General features: G+C 35.3%; 1 protein-coding gene across 3 annotated transcripts in view; it reads right to left on the reverse strand.

The window, feature by feature from the left end:
* Surf1 (surfeit locus protein 1) overlaps positions 1 to 14,482 on the reverse strand; it is a 34,934-nt gene extending 20,452 nt beyond the window's left edge. Inside the window, exons 1-4 of one of the 3 annotated variants that reach the window (XM_081765351.1) lie at positions 14,327 to 14,482; positions 10,938 to 11,093; positions 9,735 to 9,866; positions 4,023 to 4,144 (exon numbers count right to left, since the gene is read on the reverse strand). In XM_081765351.1, the coding sequence (XP_081621477.1) occupies positions 4,023 to 4,144; positions 9,735 to 9,866; positions 10,938 to 11,021 (338 nt within the window). In that variant the 5' untranslated portion in view covers positions 11,022 to 11,093; positions 14,327 to 14,482. Of the gene's footprint in view, positions 1 to 4,022; positions 4,145 to 9,734; positions 9,867 to 10,937; positions 11,094 to 14,038; positions 14,271 to 14,326 lie in introns of those variants that run through there. The other 2 variants (XM_081765350.1, XM_081765352.1) reach the window with 2 other exon arrangements.
* Positions 14,483 to 26,115: the final 11,633 nt, after the last annotated feature.

The following is a 26,115-nucleotide window of genomic DNA, read 5'->3' on the forward strand; positions in this document are numbered from 1 at the left end:
TGCGCCGCAACGCTGGTCGCAAATGGTGTCTGAGGTATGAAGCATAGTATACAGCATTGACAGTAACGCCCGGTGGAACCTGATGTGACAGGATAATGCCTTCGTGGTCGTATGACATTATCATCACCTTCACGTTTGCTGGCTCTTGCCTAAGCTTTTTCGGTCGTGGGGATTCTGGTGGCATCATTTACTCGACTGAAGTTTCAATTCAAGCTCGTAGGATCTTCCCCACGTTTCATGACTTGCAATAATACGGTACAAAAAGTCATCACTTTCCTCACTGTAACGCTGAAGGTGTAGGCGCGCACATTCCCACCTATGCCAGTTTTGAACCTCGGTCAGAGCACGAGGTATCCATCTGGCTGCAATTTTCCGCATGCCAAGATCTTGTGTTAGCATGCGGAACACTGATCCGGAAGAAATAGTCAGCTGCTGCACCAATTCACTACAAGTCCAGTGCTGATCACTGTCAAGCAATGTCCGTAGTCTTGCAAGATGAATTTCGTCCGTAGTCGTTCGCATATACCCTCCACCATGCATTTTGTCTGTTGATTGTCGTCCCGCCTGAAATGCTGCAACCCATCTCGCTCACTGTCCGATACGGTAGAGCAGCTTCACCACACATATCCACGAAACATACTACGTTCGTCATTTGTTTCCTGCCCACACGACACTCCAATCGTAGCAGTGTTGCCAGTTCGAGTTAAATGACCCTCGCATATATATATATATATATATATGCTTTTAAGAATTTTCACATATACTCCTCTAGTATCTATCAGTTTGCTTTTACGAAAAGATCTGTCAATGGACAGTACAGAATTGGCTTTCTTCTTCTTCTTCTTCTTCTTCTTTTTTTTTTTTTTTTTTTTTAAGTCAGGGCACCTTAGAATAACTTATCAAAACTACGTACTAAAGATATTAAATTTATGTCGGTAAATAGTAAGAAATACACATATTACGGAAACTTACGAATAAATGTGATATAATGCGAAAACCTAATGAACTTAAAAAATCGAACAAAATTATCGTATGGTGTACCACCGTGCACCGAGAAAAATATATTTATTTTCATGTCTTGCGATTATGCTGTTTAGTCTAACGAAGATGGATGTTAAATTCAAGTAAATGGAGATAACAGAATTGAAAAAAAAAAAAAAAAAAAAAAAAAAAAAAAAAAAAAAACTCCGATTAAGTCCATGAGCATATAAACAATACTAACCTGAATGGGGTCCTGTGATAATCAATTTTTCTTCACATAGTCAAAATATTTCAAGCAAAATTATCGACTGCCTTCATTCATTGGGCAGTCGATAATTTCAAGCTTCAATTATTGGTTAATCACATACTAGGTTATTGTACTCCAGTGATCATTACTTATAAGAATCTATATGTCTCAATAATCAAACAAATATCGGAAAATCTATAGGAAGTACTTTCTATACAATATTTCTAGTTCCAATTAAATGTTAATATGTGATTTTATTATTTAACACAATTTAAAATTAAAAGCCATCCCGAAGAAATTTTGCCTGAAATATCGACAAACATTCGAGAAAAAAAAGAAAGAAAGAAAAAGAAAAAAAAAGAAAAGAAAAGAGAAATGATAATCACAGGAACAGATCCAAGTTAGAATTGTGTTATAATTGATATGTGCTCTTTACGTTCAATCACTAATCCATGAACACTACGTTGTCCAAATGAAATGTCTGCTTTACATTGAGCCACAATACACGCTATGTAATTATAACGAACAATTTGGAACTGTATTTAGATATAAGGTCAATACAACTTTAACTTTTCTCAACAAAAAGTTGAAAAAGCCTGTAAAGGTATACTGATACCACTAGTTTCAGGATTTCAGAGAGCTGTATGTTCAGTGAAGTAATTCCACACAGACATGAGCGAAATAGAACCCAGCGTATAAAGACTATTAGAAACTCTAGAATGAAAATATGTATAGCTTTTCTAAACATCTATAGGCACATAAAAATACACGGCTACTATAAATGATTCGTTTTTAAAAGGCTATATTTTCAAAAGTATTACACGTACAAACATACGAGATATATGAAAATAATATCACTCATCAAAGTTTTCTGCACCATCTACATGTGTCCCTTTGGTTACGTAACACACGTCCAGACAGGAGTCAACCTCGTCCCACACATTTTTAGCGCCGTCCTGTCAATCGTCTGCAGCACAGCATCGATGTGTCCCTGAGCTCGACTAATGACTGTGGTAGTGGAGTACGTAAATAAGGTTCTTAATGTACTCTTCCCTCAAAAAAAAGTCACAGGGCATTAAATCAGGTGATCTAGGGGGCCAAGGGAACACAGCTAGGTCATTCTCACCAACACGCGCAATGCAACGACGGAGAAATTCATTGTTTAGGTATTCACGAATCAGGATGTTCCAATGAAGAGGTGCAGCGTTTTGTTCGAAAACAAAATTCCTAAAATCAGCAGGCAGTTGCGGAAACAACCACAACTGTAACATATCCAGGTAACTTGTACCGGTCACAGTTTTCTGAAAAAACGGCCCATACACCTTTGTTTGTAAGATTGCACACAAAACATTCGCCTTTGGTGAATCTTTCAAGAGTCCAATTGCACGTAGATTTTCAGTGCCCTAGAATCGCACATTATGACGATTTGCGTTCCCGAATAAGTAAAAAGTTGCTTCATCACTGAATATCAACTGGCAACGAAATCATCATCCTCCAATACTTTCTCCATTCTGACGCAAAATTCAAGTCGACGGACATAATTCTCTGGCTTTAATTGTTGCAGGAGCTGCATACGGTACGGTTTGAAATGTAACCGGCGACGCGAAATCTTCCACACAGTCTGTCGTGGTATTCCAAGTTCGCGGCTTGATCGGACTGTTGATTTTCGTGGACTACGCATGAAACTAGCCCTCACTCTCTCCACTGTTTCATCTGACACTTTTGGTCGATCGGTGCTTTTCCCTTTACACAAGCAACCAGTGTCTTTGAATTGCCGATACCAACACAAAATGTTTTGATCACATAGCGGTTCTTTTCAGTATATTCACGAATAGGTATTCAGAAGCGGCTCTCTTCTGAAAGCGTGTTCCACTGCTTAACAGACGAAAATCTCGCATATTTCAACACACACAAACTCTTCTGTTGCTTTATATCCATTTCGGACAGGTAAACTCGTGCTGCCATCTGGAATACCCAATACAAACTTGATGAGTTTGCGATAGCTTTCACATATCTCTCATGATCATGCGTATACTTTTGTAAAATGTAGCCTTTTGAAAACGAATGAATCATTTATAGTAGGCCTGTATAATATCGCTCTGACTAGGGTTCTCATTTTTCTGATAACAAATCAGAGAAAATGATATATTAAAAAAAAAAAAAAAAAAAAAAACTATAGAAAGTAAGAAATATCATGGGTACATAGGTGAGAGCACTGGACGACGAACAGGTGATCATTTTGACAATTACATTTTAGGAAAGTTAGGCATGAGATCGAGATGACTCGCAACTATAAGGATAAGTTAAATTTCCTTTCACTGTCTGCTACCTTAACCTAAACTTTATACGTCAGACAAACCATCACAACAAGCGATCGAAATACAAGAAGTAGTACTGCAGCAATTCTTTAATAATAATATATATATATAAACAGAAAGAAATGTTTTATTGCTACTGTTTCCGGCATTCCTTTTTTTTCCATTGATTTTTTCTTTATCATACTCAGTATTTTGTCATTACCACTCTTTTACACTGACTGGACAGCACTCTCTTGTGGTGTGAAGGATGTTTGATTCGACTTCTGAGCATATGAGTTTGTTGTGGACAACATCATGCCCTTGGGTTCTTCCGTTTCCTTTAACTTCATTACATCTTTTTCATTATCATACTCATCTGCATTTATCATTCGCCTTTTGCAGACAAAAGGGCACAACCGACGAACGTTAATTTAATGACTTAAACTTTTCATTTTGTATACAATGAAACCAACAGTAATTAACGAAGAGACACTCACTCTTCTGGAAATGGAACTGGAGGTTGACTTGTTCTTGCTTCGAGATCTGCTATTAAATTCAGTTTCCACCTCCGCCGATATACCTGCCACGTTCCGAGACAGAACGCAGAAACAGGCAAAAGCTGAAATCATTAAGCAACAACTTCATTTTAACACATAAAACTTTTATTAATCACTTTTCAATAATTTATGCTAAAAATACAGGAGAAATAACTAACACTGCATCACCTTTATTGAATAAAATTCCAAATTTTAAATCTTTACAGTAGTTTATTATAAAATATAGTCAAACTGCTTACCATCGGTCATAGATGGTTCCAAAATAAAACGTACTTATATGAAGTTTAGCAAATACACTAAATGTAGTGAATAGAAACAGCTTTCAGGCCCCAAGCGATTATTTGACAGCGTATAAGAACAAAAGAAGAACGGGAAAATATAATATTTTAGTTGAGGAAGAGGTCCGGTTGTGTATCACTTCGAGTCAATTCGAAGAAAAAGCTGACAGTAACAGTATTTGTTTCCTTTTCTTCTCTCCTCTACACTCTGCCAACTAGCGCTTCGTGACTTGAAATTTAAATGTTTTTATTTATAACCTTCAGTATGTTTGTGTTCTGAACTCTCATGTAAGAAACTCAAATATGAACAGTTTTACCTTGTATCACGAAATGTTATACTTCCATCAAACAGTTTCAGTGTGCGCTGATACAGCTTGTCTACTAAAATTCCAAAATGAAATTTCGTGACCTTTTCTTTACCAAACCATAAAATTTCGTAACATTCGAAACTAATAAGAGTACCTATATTCTTTAGCACTTATCTTTATCTTATCTCTACTTTCAAAGGCTGTTCCCTGGAGCATTCACTCTATATAGTATGTTTTGTTCGGTAATTAACCAACAAAAAACACTCACAAATTCACTAATCTTAAAATTACGCATTTAAATACACATGATGTACATATAATGACAAATCCTTAGCAGTCCTTTAAAAAGACACACTGATTGTAAACAGTTATACTGATGGATTCTATCTCTCTTAAGTTGGCTAATATTGTTTTACATTTTTTCGATCTCCTTCTGAAGTATTTCAACTTCTTCGATCTGTTGTAATAATCTCCTTTTCTTCTCCGTCAATTCTTTAAAGTATTCTGCTTCTATCTTGATTTTCTTTTGTCCTTCGTGTTCCTCATCTCGTTTTTACTTCAAAGTTTCCATTCGTTTCAACGATGCATTTCTCACAGCCATAGATCATAGACTGTTCATACACTGATCATAGACTGTTACCGATACCTTATATAAACCTCCAATGAATAGCACGGCATAATATACGGAACCTTGGAAAATTAAAGAATGTTCAGAGAGGTTCTCCACTAAAGACTCTTTGTTAACAGAACATCCTCTTTTTGCAGCACTATTTCTATGGAATATTATAAGTATGCGTTTGAAAATTCTACAAGTTTTTCATTATGATGCACAAATTTTTATAAGAAATACATATAACCTGTCTTTCTTCCAATTAAACTAGCTACATACTTCTTAAATATGTCGTTTTTCACACGGTGATATATAACTTTTCTCAATTTTGTCTGCTTCGTTATAAGCTACATGGCTTTTCGATGTCAGTTCTTGTAAAGTACTAGTAATACGAGATTCTCTCGAAGAACTTTTTGTCATCACATACGGGGAAAGGCATGTTAATCCTCTCAGCATAACCTCGTGCAATGGTGATTTTTGATTAACCAATGATGTAAACAAACAAACGAGAACATTTCTGCAATTTTTTCTAAAAAAATAAAATAAAAAGAATCCAAGTTCTTGTATTCCTTTGCGTGCTGCTGTGACACCAAAGCCAATATCCAGAAAATTCTGTCTGTCACATCCACAGCTATCAGTTGCTTGGCTCTTTTAATAGAAGAAATTACACTTCTTCAAGAAGTGTTTACCAATACTGTGGACCACAGAATACAGTTCGTCAAACATGAATGGTAAAAAACGTTTGTCCGATTGAAAATCTGTCAGATAGTGTTCTAGTTCTAATGCTACTAATTACAGGAATAAAAGTTTCACTTGTAGCAGATCGTCGCTAACTTCTGTAGAATGTGCAAATTTTGTATGCCCGGAGGTTTTGAAGACACTTGATTGTCATATTTCTTCAAGAAAGGCAACATCTCGATCGCTTTCGATCCACATAATAGAACACATTTTTGACGGGAATACAGAAGAACCTGTGATACTCACAAAATCTGTACGCCTAGAGGGAAAATCTCTGAAGAAGTAGCTATTCACTTCTATTAGTTAACTTTCCGGGGCAGCTGAATAAACTGATCAGATGCCAGCTGAAGGAAAATCTCAAGAGCGAATTTGGGTGCAAATTAGGCCGAATTTTCATGAAATGCGATGGAAGCGTGCTTTGACTACACTTTGGTAGCGATTAAAGCCGACCACAGACATTTTTGACGGTGAATTTTAACATTTTATAGAACAAAATTTTCCAGTCTTCTATTTGAGAGAAAAAAAAAAATCGTGACCCAAAAGCTAAATTTCTTGACTTTCATGACCATTTTCTGATTTCGTGATCGATAGACACCCTGTGATACCTTGATCGGTGCTTTCTAGGAGTGGCTAAACTGAAAATATATGTAAAGTTTCCTGCCTTCCTGAAAAAAAAAATAAATAAATAAAAAATAATAAATAAATAAATAAATAAATAAACGATCACACTCTTCAAAACTTTAACGTACTCGGTTTCTTGGAGACAGTACGATGCACAGTTTGTAGGCTCATCATTGATTTTAATTGGTTGTCCATCCTATGAGAAACTACTTCGTGATACAAGAAAGGCTTTATATTTGAGTTTCTCATCATGTACCCCTACAGCATCTATAAGCAATTATCATATAAATATACTTCATTTTGATTTTGCTTGTTCACATGAATGTTCTAATCACGTAATAGAGATACACAGGGGAAGCTGAATATTGTTGGAGCACCGCTGCTTGTCAATGCACACAGATAAATGAGTTGATTTCTTCAATATATAATGCAGACCAGTGGATATATTTCAGGGGATAGATAAATGCTTGTACAGGATTGTTCGGCTTAAGTAACCTCTTGTCAAATGGATAAGACTGGGCATACTCTGTCTCTCGAGTGTACCACAGTTAACGAAGGATATATGAGCCTCCGGTTCAGCGCCTTGTTATCTCGCCTAGGCTCTTCACACTTTTCCTGCCTTTCGCTAGGGATACACGACTGCGGCTTCATTCGCATTAGTTTTTTCTCTCTTTCTCAAAAGTGTTTTAAATTTCGTCGAGAGAATTAGTGGGATGGACGGTGGGCATTCAACAGTCAGGTGAAGATAAAGACCTTGATACTATCATGGCAGTAGCTCTAAGTATGCTTCAATTTACTTCAATTCATGGAAAAGCTATGCTTCAATTTACTTCACGTAGAATGGAATTTTTTGGTCATCACCTTGACCACCATTAGGCGTTGGCTATGATGAGGATTTCCCTCAACCAGCATAATCCAGAAGGAAGTAGCAAAGGCATATGCGTGGATCAAAAGTATGCGTAGAGCAAAAAGTACGGTGAACAACAAACCGTAACTAAGAAGGTGTGTGTGGATGACCCAGGTCTGATCACAACGTGATGTCAATGTTGCCAAATCTCTCATAGACATCAATCAGAGTTCAAACTCAATATTAATATAAATAATTCTTTTCTTCGTTCGTTTCACATTCGTATACATGAATAATTGTCCATGTTTTTTCTTAAATATTTTTCTTCGCATTAATTGGAAAGGCACGTGACTTTGTGATTGCATTACAGAGCCTCCCCTGCAGGAGAACTTTCATGTTAACACGTGACTACTTCAATTCTTTAGTTTTATGTCGTGTGTAGGAATCATACACTAATCAGTATTTAGTTCAATCTGTGAACAGTTTCAAACACGTGTACCTACTATAATATTGGAGAGATTACACACATACAGGCATATATATATATATATATATATACGAAAGCCATTGCAAAAGTCATGGCAACTATTTTTTTCCTCGAAAATGGTAACGAATAAAAAAATTCTAAAATATGCAAATGGAAGGTTAGCTCAAATGTAAACATTACATGTAGGGAGATGGGTGAACATACACACTACCATAAAGATATAGCACGAGAAAAGAAACGAAAAAACTTTTGTCGTTTCAAACGTATTTTACTGTCAACTGCAACAGTACACAATAGTACAGGGCAGGAACACGTACCTGCGACATCTTAAGAGTCCTTGCCATCTTGTGAATTCTTGGGGAGACTCCTAATGCCATGGAATGCACGTAGCTTGTAATGTACTATTGTATACAGTTGCAATTGACAAAAACACTTTTGGAACGACAAATTTTTTTCGTCTTTTTTTTTTTTCTCGTGCTATATCTTTAAGGTGGTGTGTGTGTTCATCCATTTGCCTACATGTAATGTTTACACATGAACTAACCTTCCATTTGCATATTTCGGAATTTTTTCATTCTTTACCATTTTCGAGAAAAAAATAGATGCCATGACTTTTGCAATGACCCTCGTACATATACAAGGTGTATCAAAATTCCGGAGACATAGGCCAACTCCATTATGAGTAAACGTAAACCCTGAATGGAAAGAAAAGTTGTTAGAAATACGCAGTTTTTAATCTAAAGTGGCAGAATCGCACCAGCAGTTTGGGTTCCACACTGGTAAGGCGTCCTACGTTACATAAAAAGCAACGTTTCCAAGTCAACTGGCTACTCGAGCGGAACGTGCACATTGTTACGTAAGAGAACTTAGGACACTTCGAATCCGTTTCGCAACAATGTTGTTTTGTTGGAATGGGGATGGTTCAAGGAAACTGCCTGCAAAACTGACTGACAATGCTGCTTTTTCATTTAAAATACGACGCCTTACCATTGTGGAGTCCGAACGGTTGAGATTGGAAAAAATGCACTATTTTAGATTGAAAACTACATATTTACTACAAGAATGTCCTACGGCCACGGACTTTTGATACACCCGGTATGTAGATAGATAGATAGATATTTTTTTCACTAACACAATTCTTACACTATGCAATTAAACTTGCTTTCTAAGTAAATTATACTAGAATCTATGTAATAATAAAGTAACCTAAAAGTTTTTTTTTTTTTTTTTTTTTTTTTTTTTTTAACCTAGTCGTTTCTATAATTATTAATTACTTGTAAGCTAGGGAAAGAAATAGCAAAAACCACGTCGAAAGTAGTGGGTGACTCAAAAGTGTTCATGCCCAAAGGAACCCACATTCTCTCAGCGTGCACTAATACAAGATATCGTGCAACGTGTTTTCTCTTGGTATTGATGTACGATGGCACAAGCCCATTAGCAAAGGAAGCTTCCGTTACAGTCCATTTTGGTTTATATTAAAACAGATCATAATCCGATTACATTTAATGACATCTGAAATATGGAAATATATCCTTACTGTTAAATAAAACCAAGAAATAAAGGGAATGTATTTTTGATTTTCTCATGTCATGTTTTTTGTCATGAATTTCCTAGTTATTCTGTACTTTTGAAATAAGCTTAACTTCCTACAGACAAGCGTTTTCCGAAATAAAATTTAAAGCCCACAATAAAGATATTTATGTCACTAAATATTATGTTCTTACTGCCGCAAGTATTGTATCGATGAAGCTTTTCTAACTTACCAGTAGGAATCCAGGCACTGGATCGAAGCTTTTACGTTCGTTTTGTTGAATTTTCTTTGAGGTAAGAGCGTGAACATTATGCGATGAGTTCCTTGTTTGAGATGCTATCAGAACTTTTTCCAAACCTTTAAACTTGAAAGAACACAATTTTATTAATATTACATGCACACACAAAGTGATAACTACGATTACAAACATATGCCGAATTTTGAACTTTATTACTGAAGGGTAACCAAGCCCGCAACCAGCCACAGAAGTTTGGGGGAGGGGGGAAGGGCATGAATAAGTTATGGAAGTTGTCATTAAAATTCTCTAACAAATATCTAAATTGTGTTTCTTTGTATTAATGATGGCATTTTGTATTGAAGTCTGGGAGGGCCACGAAGACTTTAAGGGGGACCAGGCCCACTAGCCCCCCTCTACTTGCGGGCCTGAGTGTAACTACAAATATTGTTCATACTTACCTGTTTATAAACAACACTTACGATGGACTACGTTTAGCTAAATGTCATACAAAATATTTCAAAGTCTAATTTCCTACAATTCCTTATTGTTCTCTTCTAAAGTGGGATGGCGACTTAAAATTAATGTGAACAGAAAGATTGGTCCTGTATAGGTTATATCCTCATAAGCCTTCCTACTGGTATTACCTTCATGTAACTATAACAAGAGGTGGATGTATTTAGAAAATATCAAAAAGCATAGAACAAATAAAATAACTATTACTTGTTTGACTCGATAGTAAACCACGCAGCAACACTTTTAGGAGTAAATCATACGACCGCGTGTTCCCTGCGTTGGGTTCCTTCACATAACTAAAGTTTGTCAAGATAAAGTTTTTTGTTGCAACCAAGTTTAATGGTTATGGTAAGCCTCTTTTAGTAACGAGCATGCTTCAAACAAATTAAAAAAAAAAAATCAATATCCCCATCCATCATATCTGCTTTATTCCCTATTTCCCAACTCAACCATCGGTTCAGTTCATTTGTCGTGTTAATACATATCGAGAAATGTATTAATTTACGTTTCTACGCTCCCAAAATAGTGATAGATAAATCAAAAGAGAAATGTCAAACATACTCATTTTAGTATGTATAGTCACCAGCAAAAATAAGAGAATAGCTAACAAAAAAGATGATTAAATTACAGAAGATATCTATTATGGTATTATTTTGATAACATCACATTCTTTTGATAACTCACCCTTGGCAGCAGAAAAGTCTTTTCTAAAATACATGTCGCTTTCTTTGCTTCACCACTTCTAATACATCTACACAAAGTATTCATGGTTTTGTCACTATATCATTTGATTCTTTGTGAGTAACACGTTTCTCTTTCCAACTGCAGAGAACAGAGATCCTGAAAAATATAGAACGTTAACAATAGTACACAATCCAATGCAGTAAAGGAGGAAAGTACACGAACACATGTGGCGAATCGACACAGGCTTCCCCAAAACTTTTTTTTTTTTTTTTTAATTTTTAGTTATTTGTGAAGGAAAATAACAATGTAAAAGTATCAATTATAACCACACGTAGAAACAATAAAACTTGAAAACTTATATTTTAAAAAGAAGAATGAAAATTAGGACATAAAGCAGAATATGCTTCCGAGTAAAAATTTCAATGTCGAATTATCAGTAGATGCCCTAGGAGGGTACATAGTTATCCAAAACTGATACCCTCTGATTATCATTTGTCCCTAAACCTGAAGAAACACCTCAAGGGACACCTTTTTAATACCATTCCTGAAGTTCAACATGCAACAGAGACCTAATTTTAGACACAACCAAGAAGTTTTTCTATTCCTTGCAAATAAAACTCCTCTGGTACCAGTCCATCAGCCTCAAGGGAATATATGTTGAATAACTATGTAATTTCATCCCTCTATATCTAGTCTTTTACGCAAAGCCAGGAACTTTTCAGCACCACATCGCGCTATGCAAATGTTATGAACAGCTAGCTTGTAGTGACCACCAACCACAGGCTGGTGTGTATTTCTTGCATTTGACTTCCTTTACGTCCATATCCAGCCTTGCTAATGAGATTTCTCGTTACAAACGCACCGCCGAAGAAGTCTTCTCGCTTTGCTCCCCTTCGAAACGCAACTGATACAAAGTTAGCTTGTTACGACAAATTAGAGCAGATTAATAAATGTTTTTCCAACACGTAATTGTTTAAAGTTACGCAAATTTACACATATATAAACCTGCTGGAATATGTGTTGGGTATGCATGCACATTATGAATCTACACATGGTTGGTTGACAGGCGCAAAGGAAATGGCAGAATAGATGGTAGTGAAACATTAAGAGAGAAAGACAGTGCCAAAATAGAATCTGAGATCATATATATTTTAAAGTTTACGGAAAAAATATGGAATGTTATTTTAAAAGAACATTGTATAAGTAATCAATATATCTAGGGATCTTACTTCTGCTATGCGTAATAATGTAGAAATACACAACTAAAGAGGAAGATTTTATGCACTTATCAGTCCAAAACAAAGCCACTACGAAGTGAATGATGAGCAATCACAGTGTCCGAAAGGTAAGGAATCTCTCGAAAGTAGCGAAATACCTTGCGCACAGTTACAAGGAAAGTCATGTCTTTTCCTACTTCCTTTTGTTTACGCGCATTGTGTACTTCAAATGTAGAAAGCTAGCACAAGCATCAATCAAAATGTGTGACGAGGAACGCCTTCGACCCCTTCAGCACATCGGGCAAACAACAAGCAAAGACTACGCGTGCTCCGCTTTAACCTACCCTTTACCTACTGTGAATTTGCGCATAATAAACAGTTTTAAGTACCTTTAAACTTACGCACAATCTTAATCTACGTATTAGACAAACTCCTTTACTAGCTCTAGAATTCCACTTTAAGGATATGGTTGTCTCAGTTCAAATAATTATCAATTAAAAACCCCAAAAAGGAGCGAAATATTTTTTAAGTTGTGCATTCGAGTTTTTGTTATTGTAGGTAAGCACCAAGTCTTTGATCTTATCAAAGTTAATACAAGCAAGTTCGAAGTACACCAGTCTTTAAAAATATCTGAGGTATGTTTAATATAGACTGAACTGAGTCTTTTTGTCATGAGTTAACACAGATATTGAGATCACCAGCAAATAAATAACTATTGTATGGGAAATCATTAATATAAATAATAAAAAGACTCGGACAAATGATAGATCCCTTTAGTTACTCCGTTCTAACAGGGAACAGGTTAGACTCTTTCCCTTCATAAACAACTCTAAAAACATATTTATAAGCAGCAAATTTCTCCAAGCGACGGAATTAAATACAAATGTATTTAGGTTACAAGTGTGGGATTACTCGTGTAAAATCATTGCAAGTGCTTTACGGCTGATAAAATAAGTGAGTGCATATGGAAGATAACTGTAATAGATACTATCTTCCACCAACGGTGTATTTCTGCACACAAGCTGCATTTTATGTTTACACATGAAGCACTACTACTACGAAAGGAGGACAACTGCTATAGAAACTAGAATGGTTCGTATTATTGCCAAAACCCACTTTTATTCACTAAATCTGCTTAATCGCTCACCCACCATCTATGACACGCTTGCTCTCCACCTTCGCCCTGCCCTGGATCGGGTAAATAGCATTGGTGGTTGTTACTGGCCACCTAGCATAGGTTGGTTTTTTGCACTATATTTCTTGTGCCATACATTTGGACGAAGTATTCTAATTTTTTAACAATTATTTCTAGTGGCTTCCTTGAATTTTATCTATACTAAATAAAGTAATGTCATGTCGCCCCGCGCAGATCTTCTGAAAAATAATAAGGAAATCAATGAAAACATTCATATTCTTGGCAACATTCTAGAACACACGCCCCCCTTCTTATTGAGCTGTAATAACGACAGGAAACAATGTGCCCTGCGAGCTCTAACCCGCTCTCACTTTCAACGATTATATCGAATGATGTTGAAACACTTGACCTGCACGTTTAAAATTAATTCAAGTACGGTTTCAGATTCTGTGCAGTGTTACTATACGAATCAGTAGTAGTAGGAACGCGTTAGAAACCCCGCAGTGGTTCGTTGCGTTTTGTCCTCATTATAAAATGAGCAAATTAAAGACTTCCCCAAACTTTTCCGTACATTTTACAGTCCGTGGATCCGTATAGTAAAACTTCACCTGATTCTATTCATGCGACAAAGAAATGGCGCCCCTATATTTTACCTAAGCAACATTGGATATCGACATACGGAAACCAAAGGTGTAGAGAAATATTTGACTTCACATTCTAAATCGATACGCGGTTTGATAACTCCTTACCAAATCCAGAGACACACACAAAGTTTTACACTTGTCTACACAGTATTAGAACAAATTGTAAATTAAAATGTTTTCCCTGCCGCCACACAGTGTCTATCACATCACCGGCTTCATAATCATAACAGATGGCAACATTGATACTTTGGAAAATAAAATACTGCAAGAATATTCTTTTTCTGTTTTTAAGCTTCTTTTCTCTCAATTATTTCCCTTTGTTTCCACTTCTCACGTTACCATATGTACCTTAATTTTTATTCTGTACTTTTTTCGATATTTTATTAAACTTACTATTATGAACACTTTTATTATTATTTTACGATCCCGCAGTTTTTTTTAAGTTGGCGATGAGAATGTTCTTATAATGCGTTTGAGGCGTAGTGTTGCCAATTTCAGCGAAGCTTGAAGCTTGAAGAGGTAGCGTAGCGACAAGCCGCCTATGTAGAGTCGTTTTGGCAAATGATTAGTGCCATACTAAAAGCCTGACTACTGCAGGAAACATGTGTTAATCAAACTCTTTAGCATGTCACTAATCACACGTCAAAACGACTTTGCCTAAGACCCAAAATATTTAGTTAAACCACTAACGACTTTTTCAGTGACTTGTGAAGTGTCTTCGTGATAAGGCTGGGGGACTTTGCTTTTTTCTTTCAAAATTTTGATAATACTTAATAAACCAGTGGCGTAGGGAAGGGGGGCCCAGAGGGGCCGCCCCCCAAAGACATCCGACAATATAAATTGGTACTTTGATGTTTGTAATTTTTTATATATTTTTATGTTTATATATTTTTTGTTTGTAATTTTTCTATGTGTAACAGCACTTCCCCCCCCCAACACACATCCTGCCTACGCTACTGTATTAAACGATTGTCAAGAGGTTGGTATAAAACGAACACGAATCATTATGAGAGTTTTCACGGCACAATTAGGGAATGACTTCGACCCCTGAATAAACAATGCGTATCAAATTCGAGCATTCGTGGCTAATCAGTAATTAGAAGTTACAACACAATCTCTTGGCAAGGGTAGTGGTGCGTATTGTCAATTGACACTTGGCAGTTCAGGGCAGGTCAAGTAGAAAATTATTTGCGGGCACTAACTGCACGTTCGTTTTTCGAAGAGATAAATGAAGAGAAGTGATGGGCAAACTTTTCTGCAAGACAACCAAATAAAGAAATTTAAAAAAATAGGGGGCTCAAAATAATTTATGGTAATAAGAATGGTACAGTTCGCGGCATAGAAATTGATACACAAATTCTAAGTTCAAACTAATAAACTTTTGGCCCGGTTTCTTATGCATCCAGAAATACATGTCTCAATCGATTTTTCCTTCTAGTATCCAATCCAACTCCTCCCTCTCCTTTTCCTCACCTTGTCTGAAGCAGTGTGCGTGAAGTAGTACACTCTTACAATTCAGCCAGGGACGTCATTTAGGGAGGGCAGGAGGGGGCAATTGCCCCCCCAAGAGTTTGAAAAATAAATATACTTTAATCGATTGTCTACTAATATACTAGTACAAAACGTGAAAGTCTTATGTCGGTGGTACTCTTGCCCCCCTCAAGCGAAGTCTGAAATGACGCCCCTGAATTCAGCTCAAAAAGAAACATGAATCAAGTTTACAACGTTATAGCTTTAAAACAGTCTTCTCCATTCATTTGTTCTGAAATATTTTTAAGAGCTTAACTTTAAAAAAGTCACACAATGTTCCCAGAGCTTCATAAAGACCGTTAGATTCATTCTTTCCCTTCTTTAAAGACTCCAAGCTAGTAAGACGCTTTCCAAGAAATCTATGGAAAATAACAATAACGGAAGCAGGTTTTGTGCTTCCTAAAGTCTGTAATACATACACAGAGCAAGACAGGAGGGTGTAATCCCCCTCCCTTGAGCTTCATATTGCTTGATTAGATGTATAGTAATACACTAATAAAAAAAGTGAAAATCTTATGTCGGCGGAGAATCTCCCCCCGCCCCGAATAAAATCCAAAAGACGCTGTTTTAGCAAAAAAAAAAAAAGAACTATAGAATTACGATAGCACATTCCTAGAAAGCTTACATTTTGCTTCAAGAGTCGAAGGTTTGATCTCAAGCCATATTAGTATCTGAGCGACATTGCGAGAGAAAGGGGGACAAGAGAGAGAGATTCAAGTATGGAGACAGAGAAGGACGATTTACATATACGTATTTAGAATTGGAGGAAAATCATCGGACAGCATTCGTATTATGACGAAAATTGTGATTTTGTGAAACAGAACAAGGGAAGGTTTCGAACTGCGAGGATCACATTAGGCAGTTGTCGAATTAAGATGGAGAACTCTCTTTAGAGCATCAGATGATTACGAAGGCAGAGAAAGATCTTGAGAACTGAGGAATTAAGAATTAAAAAAACTGAAGCTTCCGAGACCGGTTTCGTACCACGAACTTTGTAATTATCGAACCATGACTTTATCCATTCTGCTACGGAGAACTCTATGTACTCGTTAACATGCGTTTCCTTTAAATACGTTGAAAGCTAACTTAATGGGATATTCCAAAAGTTGACTCGGTGGATGCGCCTTCAGATAGGACGTAAACCTCTTGTAACTTAGTTACAATGTATCGTGGCGGATATAAATCATTGATCAGGTAATGGTGATTGCTTTGAAACAAATGCATAGTATGAGAATTAAATCAGTCATATCTGCAGTTTCGTGTGGAGAAGAAACAAACTTGTGAAGCAAAGGTTTAAGAACAACTCACGCTATTAATATAAACTTTGCTGAAGATTATTCACTTATATCATTATAAAAGCAATACGAAACATGTTCTGAAACGATGAAATACAACTTTCCAAGCGGAGGCAAAGAAACCTACAGTAAAGAGACTAAACACGAATTATTTACCGCGTAGTGATCGTGGTTCAGTGGTCAAAGCGCTGGATTAGTAATCTGGAAGTTCGTGTTTCGAATCCACGCCGATCATTTCTTTTTTATTTTAGGATTTTTGATGGCGATTGATCGTCGATGACACACGTTTTATTATATTCAGATATTTGAATACTCGGATGTTTCAAAACTTGAACTATCAAATCTTCATGAATAATAATAATAATAATAATAATAATAATAATAATAATAATAATAATAATAATAATAATAATAATAATAATAATAATAATAAACTAATAATACTTATTATTAACTCGTAGAAGATTAAAAGCTAGGAGCTAATTATCGCTCAAGTCATACCATTACAAGCAGAAACGTGACATTTGGAAAGAATATTTTTGTTTTGTTTAATGTTGCCCACGAGAAGAGGAATTTTGAATCTCGTTTCTAAAACAAAAAAATGAGAATTAACATTTTACATTCGAGACGGGACAAGGCTAACTCAACGTCTAGCTTTGGAGATGAGAATCGAGACGAGACGAAAAGTAACGTAAACATTTCTTGTCTTGTCTCGATTCTAGAAATAGTGTATGTCCATTCTTAAAGTAGCCATTGCTCTGTAGACTGAATCTTATATGTTTTTTGTTACTTTGTATTTCAGAACTCATTCAATTATGGTCTGTGTAGGTATGTTTGTAGCAAAGCTCTTATAATTACCTCTGCATATTCTAAAAATTAGATTACTATATGATTACTGTTGAGTGATATTCAGTTATTTTTATAACAGTTATTTTGCTTAAAACATACAGTAGAATATTTTCTACATGAAACTTTAGTAAAAAGTTTTTGTTTAAAATGTGGGAGTTGCAGAGGTGTGTCTTGAAGGTACGGAACCACTTCTCCGAAATCCCTACGTTTAAGTAAGTTTTACTAAATTTTAGGGCAACTTTAAAGCTTTTAATACCATTATTATTATTATTATTATTATTATTATTATTATTATTATTATTATTATTATTATTATTATTATTATTATTATTACTCTATATTTGAGACCTCAATATTACGTCCTATTCCAATGCAAAGAAGCATACTCAAGAGAAATGTTTTAAATCCTCTATAAGGATGAATTGCCTTATAAAAGATACTTGGAAAAGAAAAGAGGGGAAAAGAAGGTGTCAGCTACAGGACAATATGAAAAACTAACTTTCAGGTGCCTTAGCAGAAACTAAGTAGGATTTGTCTTCATCACGATACATAGTAACACCCTTTCTTTCGGTAAAAGACATTGGATTATGTATGGTTATTTTGATATTTTAACAAAATATACAATCAAATACATAAAAAGAATAGTTCTTATTTGCTAATTTTTGTTCAACGAATATATGGAACATGTTGAAAATGGCTAACCAAAATATTATTATTATTTCTAGTAAAAGTGGAAGAACTTAATAACAATTCCACAATGACATTTCAGACAAATTTATGACTCATACTAGGCCTGAAGGATGACCCGTTTGTATTCATGAATTGTTTGCGAAACACGCGAAGTTTCAGACAGTAGGAATCAAGATCGTAGACTGTGACGTCGTGTTGTTAGTTTTCCCCTGTGGAGAAAGTCTTTTCAACTCGAACTTGTAAGAACGAAAGACATTGACTATTTTTCATGTTGTTATACTTCAGAAATATCTACATTCTAAATTATAAAATTATTCCGAATATTCTTGAGATGGACTGGAACCGTGGACCCCTAACTCACGAAACGAATGCTCAAGCCACTACCCTAAGACCGCTTTTTTAAGTAAGAGTTAAGAAACACTTGTCTATGTAACAAATTGCTAACATTTACGATTCCAATATTTTATTAACGATGAAACACTGATTTCAGTCAGGATAAAACACTATAGTCCAGAGAATTCAAGTTTAAATTTTTAAAAAAAAAGACCGAAATTATCTCCGTAACTTATCTCTATTATATTCGGTTATTCTCGTTTTACATGTATTTCCAGTAACCTTGAAAGACAAGGACATGAACACAGATATATCGAGGATATGTAATGTTTCAAAGGATCTCGCACCGGGAATCCAAACTAAGATCCTGCCAGGGGCGGATCCAGGGGTCCGTTCGCCCTCCTCAGAAGAGGTAACTTTCTTATTTTATATATAAATAAACCCATCCATAAAAAGTTTGGAGCTCTTAAAATTAGCAGTATTACTACAGACCGCCACCCCAGAAGTCCGTTATGGATCCGCCCCTGGACCCCGCCTAGTGAACTATCTGATGGGTGGGGTGCCTGGTTCGTTCCCAAGGCAAGTAAGCTTCAGACGGACATATCGTGCTCGTGGGTTTTCTTGTGACACTTGTTACAGTTTAATTTTACCGTAAACTATAACAATATAGTTTTATATGTTCGTATAGACATAAAAACGTAGATATTACGATAAGATTTAACACTGAGAAACTTACGGGTTATTTTCGGGAGGAAGTATTGTGGTCTGCTTATTCTTAATCTGCGCCAGCTGGTAAACACTACTGCCGTTGACAATATTTACGATTTGGTATTACACTACCCGTATTTAGGCTTGTTTCTCAGGCTACAAAATTCTATTTATTGCAAGTAAATTGAAAAATTAAATGAAATATTTGAGTCTTACGTCCCACAGTTATGCAGATTAGGCTAAAGGAGACGGTGATGATGAGTAATGAATGAAATGGTGGAATGAAGAAAGTGGGAGGAAACGGAAGAACCCCGAGGAAACCCACGCTCACGGTGTTTGTCCACCACAAAGTTCACTTGGCGGGGGCTGGGATCGACCCCGGGACCCCAAGCACCAGAGGTGAACGTGCAAGTAAATTGAGTTCAAAGGACAGTTATGACGTTGATTAGACATGCAGAGCAGAAACACGTTATTAATATACATGTTAGAGAACCGAGTAAATATTTATATTGGTGGAGTAGGCCCATCTGCGTTGTACGAGTAATTAATTTCTATAGTATGTTTTCTCTATAAAATTAATAAAATTTAATTTCACTTAGATCAGGTAAAAACTTATGAATTATTTTATATGATTGTTGAGGTTAAGTGATGGTTTTAATAGTGATAGCAATGGTTAAGAGTCAATTAATATTTCTTGTTTACATACTTGCCAGATGGCAAAAACAGGAAGTTTGGTAATTCAAATTAAGTATAAAATTTATAATGGATGTATATAATAGCAATCAAATTGGGTTGCTAAATTTAAATTAGAAATTTAGGAATGAAATAATACTAAATTTAATAATAAAGTGCATATATATGTTGAAGTATATATTAATAGTAATAGTTGTCCTAGACGGCGCTATGATATCCGGCGCAGTGGAAATGAAGCAAAAGGTAAAGTAAGTTCGTTTATGTAGGGCAGAACCCAGAAATTAGAAAATATCACTAGAAAAAGTCAATTCGACCACGAACCTTAAGAAAATTTAAATCAGGACAATCTTAAGATCTTTTGGATATCTGGGTACTTGCCAATTAAGTGTTTGAAACCTAAAAATTCGAATATTAACTTTCATGGGAATCCGTAATCATTGAGTAGCCAGTAGCCATCTTGCCATGAATTTGTCACTTTGAGTAAAAAAAAACTTTTCGTAGTAATGGTAACTTTGCAGAAGAAAGCTAAATCCCTGATCATGAGTAACTAAATTCGTTCAGTTTGCACATAATCCTGGGTAAGCCTATGAGGAGAACATTAACTTTATCGCTGGCAGGTCTATGAACATTCATAAGTGTCCTTTGAACATAGTCATCCATTTTATCATTCTCAAATATGGAATACGTTATTGAATATCAAATGTAGCCAATGAGAAAACTTGTGAAGCAACTCATTGCATTAGCTATATGCGATAATGGAGTAGGGCTCTGAATGCTGCTAATCATAATAATAATTAACTGTTGATAGGGGTAGTAATTGTCTCGTATGCTACTTAAGTTCAGTCTAGGTAATGATTTTCATATTTCTTTCGGTTTAGGTTAAGTTAGATTAGGTTAGTTAGGTTAGGTTTTTTTTAATTAGTAATAGAGTAAGAGGGGACAAAAATCCGCAGTTTGGTGTTTGAGTTGCGTTGGAGCGGAAAGATATAACGGCAAAATAACGAATTTCGCACAGAAGTGAACATTCATCTATATTTTGAAGGTGCTAGAAACCCTATTAATTTATTGCTTAATAAGATACACCAATTTAAGAAAGGATGGGAAAATTCGGACTTTTGCCCCAGTATAGGGGCAAAAGTTCTATCGCAATAGGGCAAAACTCCGCTGAAATACACGAAGTTGGAAATCGACATACAGGCATTTTTATTGAATTATTTTGCTTTCTACAAGAATATTAAGATACACAAAGAGCTTACGAAGCATGAAATGATTCTTCGTATTAACAAAAAAGTTAGATTAACCAAAAAGATAAGTTTATCTCACTTGAGAAAAACTCAATAAACATACGAAGTATGAAGTTATTGTTCGTATTGATAAAGTTAAACAGAAAAATTATCCCACTTATTTACGAATAGCACAAGAACACACAAAGCATGGATTTTCCCCCTCGTATTGAAAAGTTACACTAAAAGAAGAAATTAGGCTAGCCCAGTTATTTATTTGAAAAAACACAAAAACATACGAAGCGTGAAGTTTTGTTCGTGTCAAGAAGAAAAAATAAGTTTTCCTTTCTTAAGAAAAGCTCATAAGAAAAAAAACCCATAAAACTTTTCATCAACAAAGTTAGAGTAAAAGAAAAAATTATCCCACTTATTAAGAAAAACACATAAACTTATGAAGTGAAATAATTACAAAACCAGGATTGGGCCTCGATATATTTGCCTTTACACAATGGACATACATATTCCACTACTTTTGAACTTTCAGCGTTTGGAAACAATTTCTTCCGTGAGGCTGACTTCTTAGGATCCTTCTTCTCTTTTTCTTCTCGAATAGTAGTAGCTCTTTTTGTAGTGTTTCTAATAGCAAAGGACAAATCTCTCTCAGCACCGATGAGCCAAATGACTAAGAGCACTTTTCACACCTCAACAGATGGACTCAGCAATACAAACGGGTATGTGTTTGCAGTACTGACTATTAATCCTTGGCTCTGTTTACACCGCTGAAATGTGACTAGTGCCCTTGGTGCCATTAGTGCTCTAATCAGTGGATTGTCCAAATTTAAAGATCAAACTCCGTACATGTCTACATAGCTTTAGTTAAGCTAAAGAAAGCCTACGTAGCAAATGAATTTAAATAGATCTACTGTGAGAAACTGGAATTTAAATTTAAGAATAACATTATTTACAAATTTGAGAACTGGGCAAAAGTCCCCGTTCGGATTCTTGCCCCACAAAGAAATCGGGCTTTTGCCCCATTCGCACTTGTTTTAATTACAATGAAATGCTGACGTAATAACTGATACCGAGAAAAGGGAAGATAGTGTTTATTGTTACTCAAGAAGTGTTTTCATATGAAACAGCAATAAAATAAGTCGTGACTTTTCCCACGGACTGTAGTACTATTTCCCATGAAAATATTACTTCAAAGTAAGACAAAATGTAATTTACCTCATTGTATTAACAAATTTCACCGCGCACTTTTACTAACATTGACAGTACACCGCCACCGTTTAATCTTTCTGCAGTACAAGCAGTGTTGCACAACTCCAACAAACAGTACCCCAAAATCCCATAAAGGGCTTTTGCCCCCGGACACTTTATATATAATTGATTTAAATGTTTTGTAATAAATGCATGTGGTAAGGTGTAACGACAATTTTAAGTTGAATATTGAAATATTATGATATGTTTAAATATGTGAACCACATGCCAAATGAGCGCGATCTAATGAAGAAATGTATGAATTGGTATTACCGTGAGCATTTGTGAAAAAAATAATGCTGATATGATCTATATGTTTATGATAATTAAATATTTGAATTGAATGATACCTCGACTGACCAAAACGATCAATGTTGTAGTTTTGCAACTACTTAAATGATTAGAAGTGTATTTAACAGCGACAATTTATTGTAATATTTTATATACAGTGAGATACAGCCAGTGGCGTATTTAGGGGGGTGACTTCCGGGCTTAAGCCCCCCCGAAATCTTACTTACTATAGTAAAGTATATGAAATATCTTGCAGAATTTTCACATTTTCAGGAAAAGCCCCCCGAAAGTTAGCAAACCCCCTCCGGAAACAAAATCTTAAATACGCCACTGGATACAGCAATTACAACAGTATGTTGTATTCTTTATTGTATTGTATATTTGTATTTCTTAATTGTATACTTGTATTTTCTTCGAGCAATGGTTGGTTTACATATGAGTACAAGGCAGTTTTATTTTGTAGAGGAAGGAAAAGAAGAAAATAATATACGATTAATATATATATTTTTAATATAAAATAATTGAAGGTAGATACGTAACTAAGAACGACGAATTGAAGGTTGTCATAGTAATAAACAAACAAGATATAATGTAATGTAATGCTATTGTGTTGTATGTAAGTTAATGTTTTACGAAGCTTCAAAAGATAATAAAAGGTTTAACAAAGTAATTTAAAAGTCGGTCAATTTTATTACCTAACCAACCAGTAAGTTTGTTACATTTAAGTAGTGCCGAAACGTCGGGAAACTGTGATTTAGATTAGAAGAATAGTAAATCTTTATCACCATTGACCGAGACGTAAATGTCACTTTACTTCGTAGTGAAACAAAATATACAGGAGCAAAAAGATGAATGTCCCGAGAAATGATTCTATTGAGAATATAGATACGGAAGATGGAACGAATACTTCTGAGAATGTGATTAATAGAATACCACAAGAAACAACTCAACAGCACGTTACCTTGGAAGTAATCCTTCAACAGATGAAACAAATTCAACAACAAATGCAACAATAAATGCAACAACAAAATTAGCACATGTATCAACGCTTGGACCAAATGCAACAACAAATGCAACAACGACCTGATGAACAGTTGAAACAAATGCAACAACGAGGTGATGAACAGTTGAAACAAATGCAACAAATGCAACAACGAGGTGATGAACAGTTGAAACAAATGCAACAACAAGGTGATGAACGATGGGAATAAATGCAACAACAAAGTAATCACATGAACCAACAATTGGTCCAAATGCAACAACAAGGTGATTAACGATGGGAACAAATGCAACAACAAAGTAATCACATGAACCAACGATTGGACCAGATGCAACAGCGAATTGAGGAACTGTGGGAACAAATGCAAATACAAAATAAAGGCGGTTTTAAGCAATTATCTAAGCAAATTGACGGTAAACTAGAAGCTATGAATTAGCTATTTAGTGCGAAAATGGAGTTGAATGAAAGGAAGGTAGAACAATTGTCACGTAAGTTCACGGTAGTACAGAACTCAGTAGAAGTTATGGAAACAGGTGTTAACGAACATTCTACTCAAATCAGAGAGTTACAGGAGGAAGTTAATACAATAAAGGAAAAATGCATCCCAACTCTCATGGAACATAACATTCAATCCAAGAAAGGTATTACTTCTTCTAATAGAGAACAGTTACCATTCCCGGTAAGGACGGCAGAGGAAAATACCAACTCGTAAGGATATAGTGAAGCCAGTTCCTACGGGGAGGAGATGTTCCGTACTTCACGACATCAAAAGGTGGTACGTATGGGATGTCAAAATCGGAAAGGTACGAGTAAAGGTAAGCTTTTGCGGGTCAGTGAGATTCGTCCTTTTACAAAATTTAGTGGAATGTCCGAAGATATTTCTGCGAGTGTATTTTTGGAAAAATTTGAGGACAAGTGCAATTTGATGGGGATTGAGAAAACGCAATTTTTAAGAATCTTACCGCATGTACTATTGCCAGCATGCTTAACACGGTTTAAAGCTATCCGCCATAATTTGTATAAAACTCTGATTTTAAGAATATGTTATTAGCTAACTATGAGAACGACTTCATGCTAGCCAACAGAGATGCGTTAATCCGGTCGAGACACTTCAATCCCAAGGTCCACAAGAAAATTGCTGATTTTGTAGTATCCACGTATAATGAATTGAAATCTATTAACCCATTCCATCCAGAGTCTCGAATTATCGCATCCATTCGTATATTGCTGCCATTCAGATTACAGCAAATATTGATGTCGGTGCAATGCATTACTTTTAATCGTTTACTCATGATTGTGCAGAATTTCGAAAGCCAGTAATTAATGCAAAGCAATAATAGAGGACCTAACAGAGGACAGAGTAATTATATTCGTAATCTTATCAATCAGGCTTCCATTCATAAATTGAATATACAGTCTGAAAATATTTCAAATTCTAGGTGGAATAGTAAACCTGTCTTTAATAGTGGAGTAAATGAGCTGAATCCTACCAACCAACGAACCGAACCTAATTTTACCGGTAATGCAACATAATCTAATCACAACAGAAATAATATGGTTTTTCACAATCACTGCGTAGATGGCAGGAATTATAGTAGTAGAAATCACAATATGATAACATCACATGGAGGACAAGAATGTACACAAGATTGTGCTACGCAATGTAACTTAACTCAATCCTATGGTAACATAACGTAACCTAATGTTGTGGCGTCCGAAAGAATATAATCGATTGATTTTTTTCTTTAAAATACCGTTATGATATTTTTTTATTCGTACCTTATTTGAATTCTATAAAGTTAATGTAAATGATATATAACAGATGGCATGTTGTTTCAAAAGGAGAAAACTAAGAGTTGTGGAGATATATAACGCATAATGTTATATTTTAATTCATGTTAATGTATGTCCTGTTTTCGATATTGTCAATGTTTCGTCCCCGTTTTGTATTTCTATTGTATATATTTGTGCTATGATTATTTCTTGTTTAAAGCATTACATAAAGATGGTTCTTACTTCACCAAAATGACAACAAATTGAGAGCCCAAAAAAATAAATGGTATATTGTTTTAGGTATCAAACGAAAGTATAACTGAAATAACTTATAAAATATATCTGTAAACTTTCTCTTTTGATTTTGCTCGAATAAATTTGATTTGATAATTAACATCGTTAAGGCTTAAAAACGGATCTAAATAATTTACAAACTGGAATTCTGACGTGCCCTATCGTCGATAAAAATGTAAGAATATAATTAATTGTGTAATTGAAAATAAATATATTATTATTTATACAAAATAAATATAATGA

The sequence above is a fragment of the Thermobia domestica genome, chromosome 7 (assembly GCF_964235325.1).
Source record: "Thermobia domestica chromosome 7, izTheDome1.hap1.1, whole genome shotgun sequence".
NCBI classification, from domain to species: Eukaryota; Metazoa; Arthropoda; class Insecta; order Zygentoma; family Lepismatidae; genus Thermobia; species Thermobia domestica.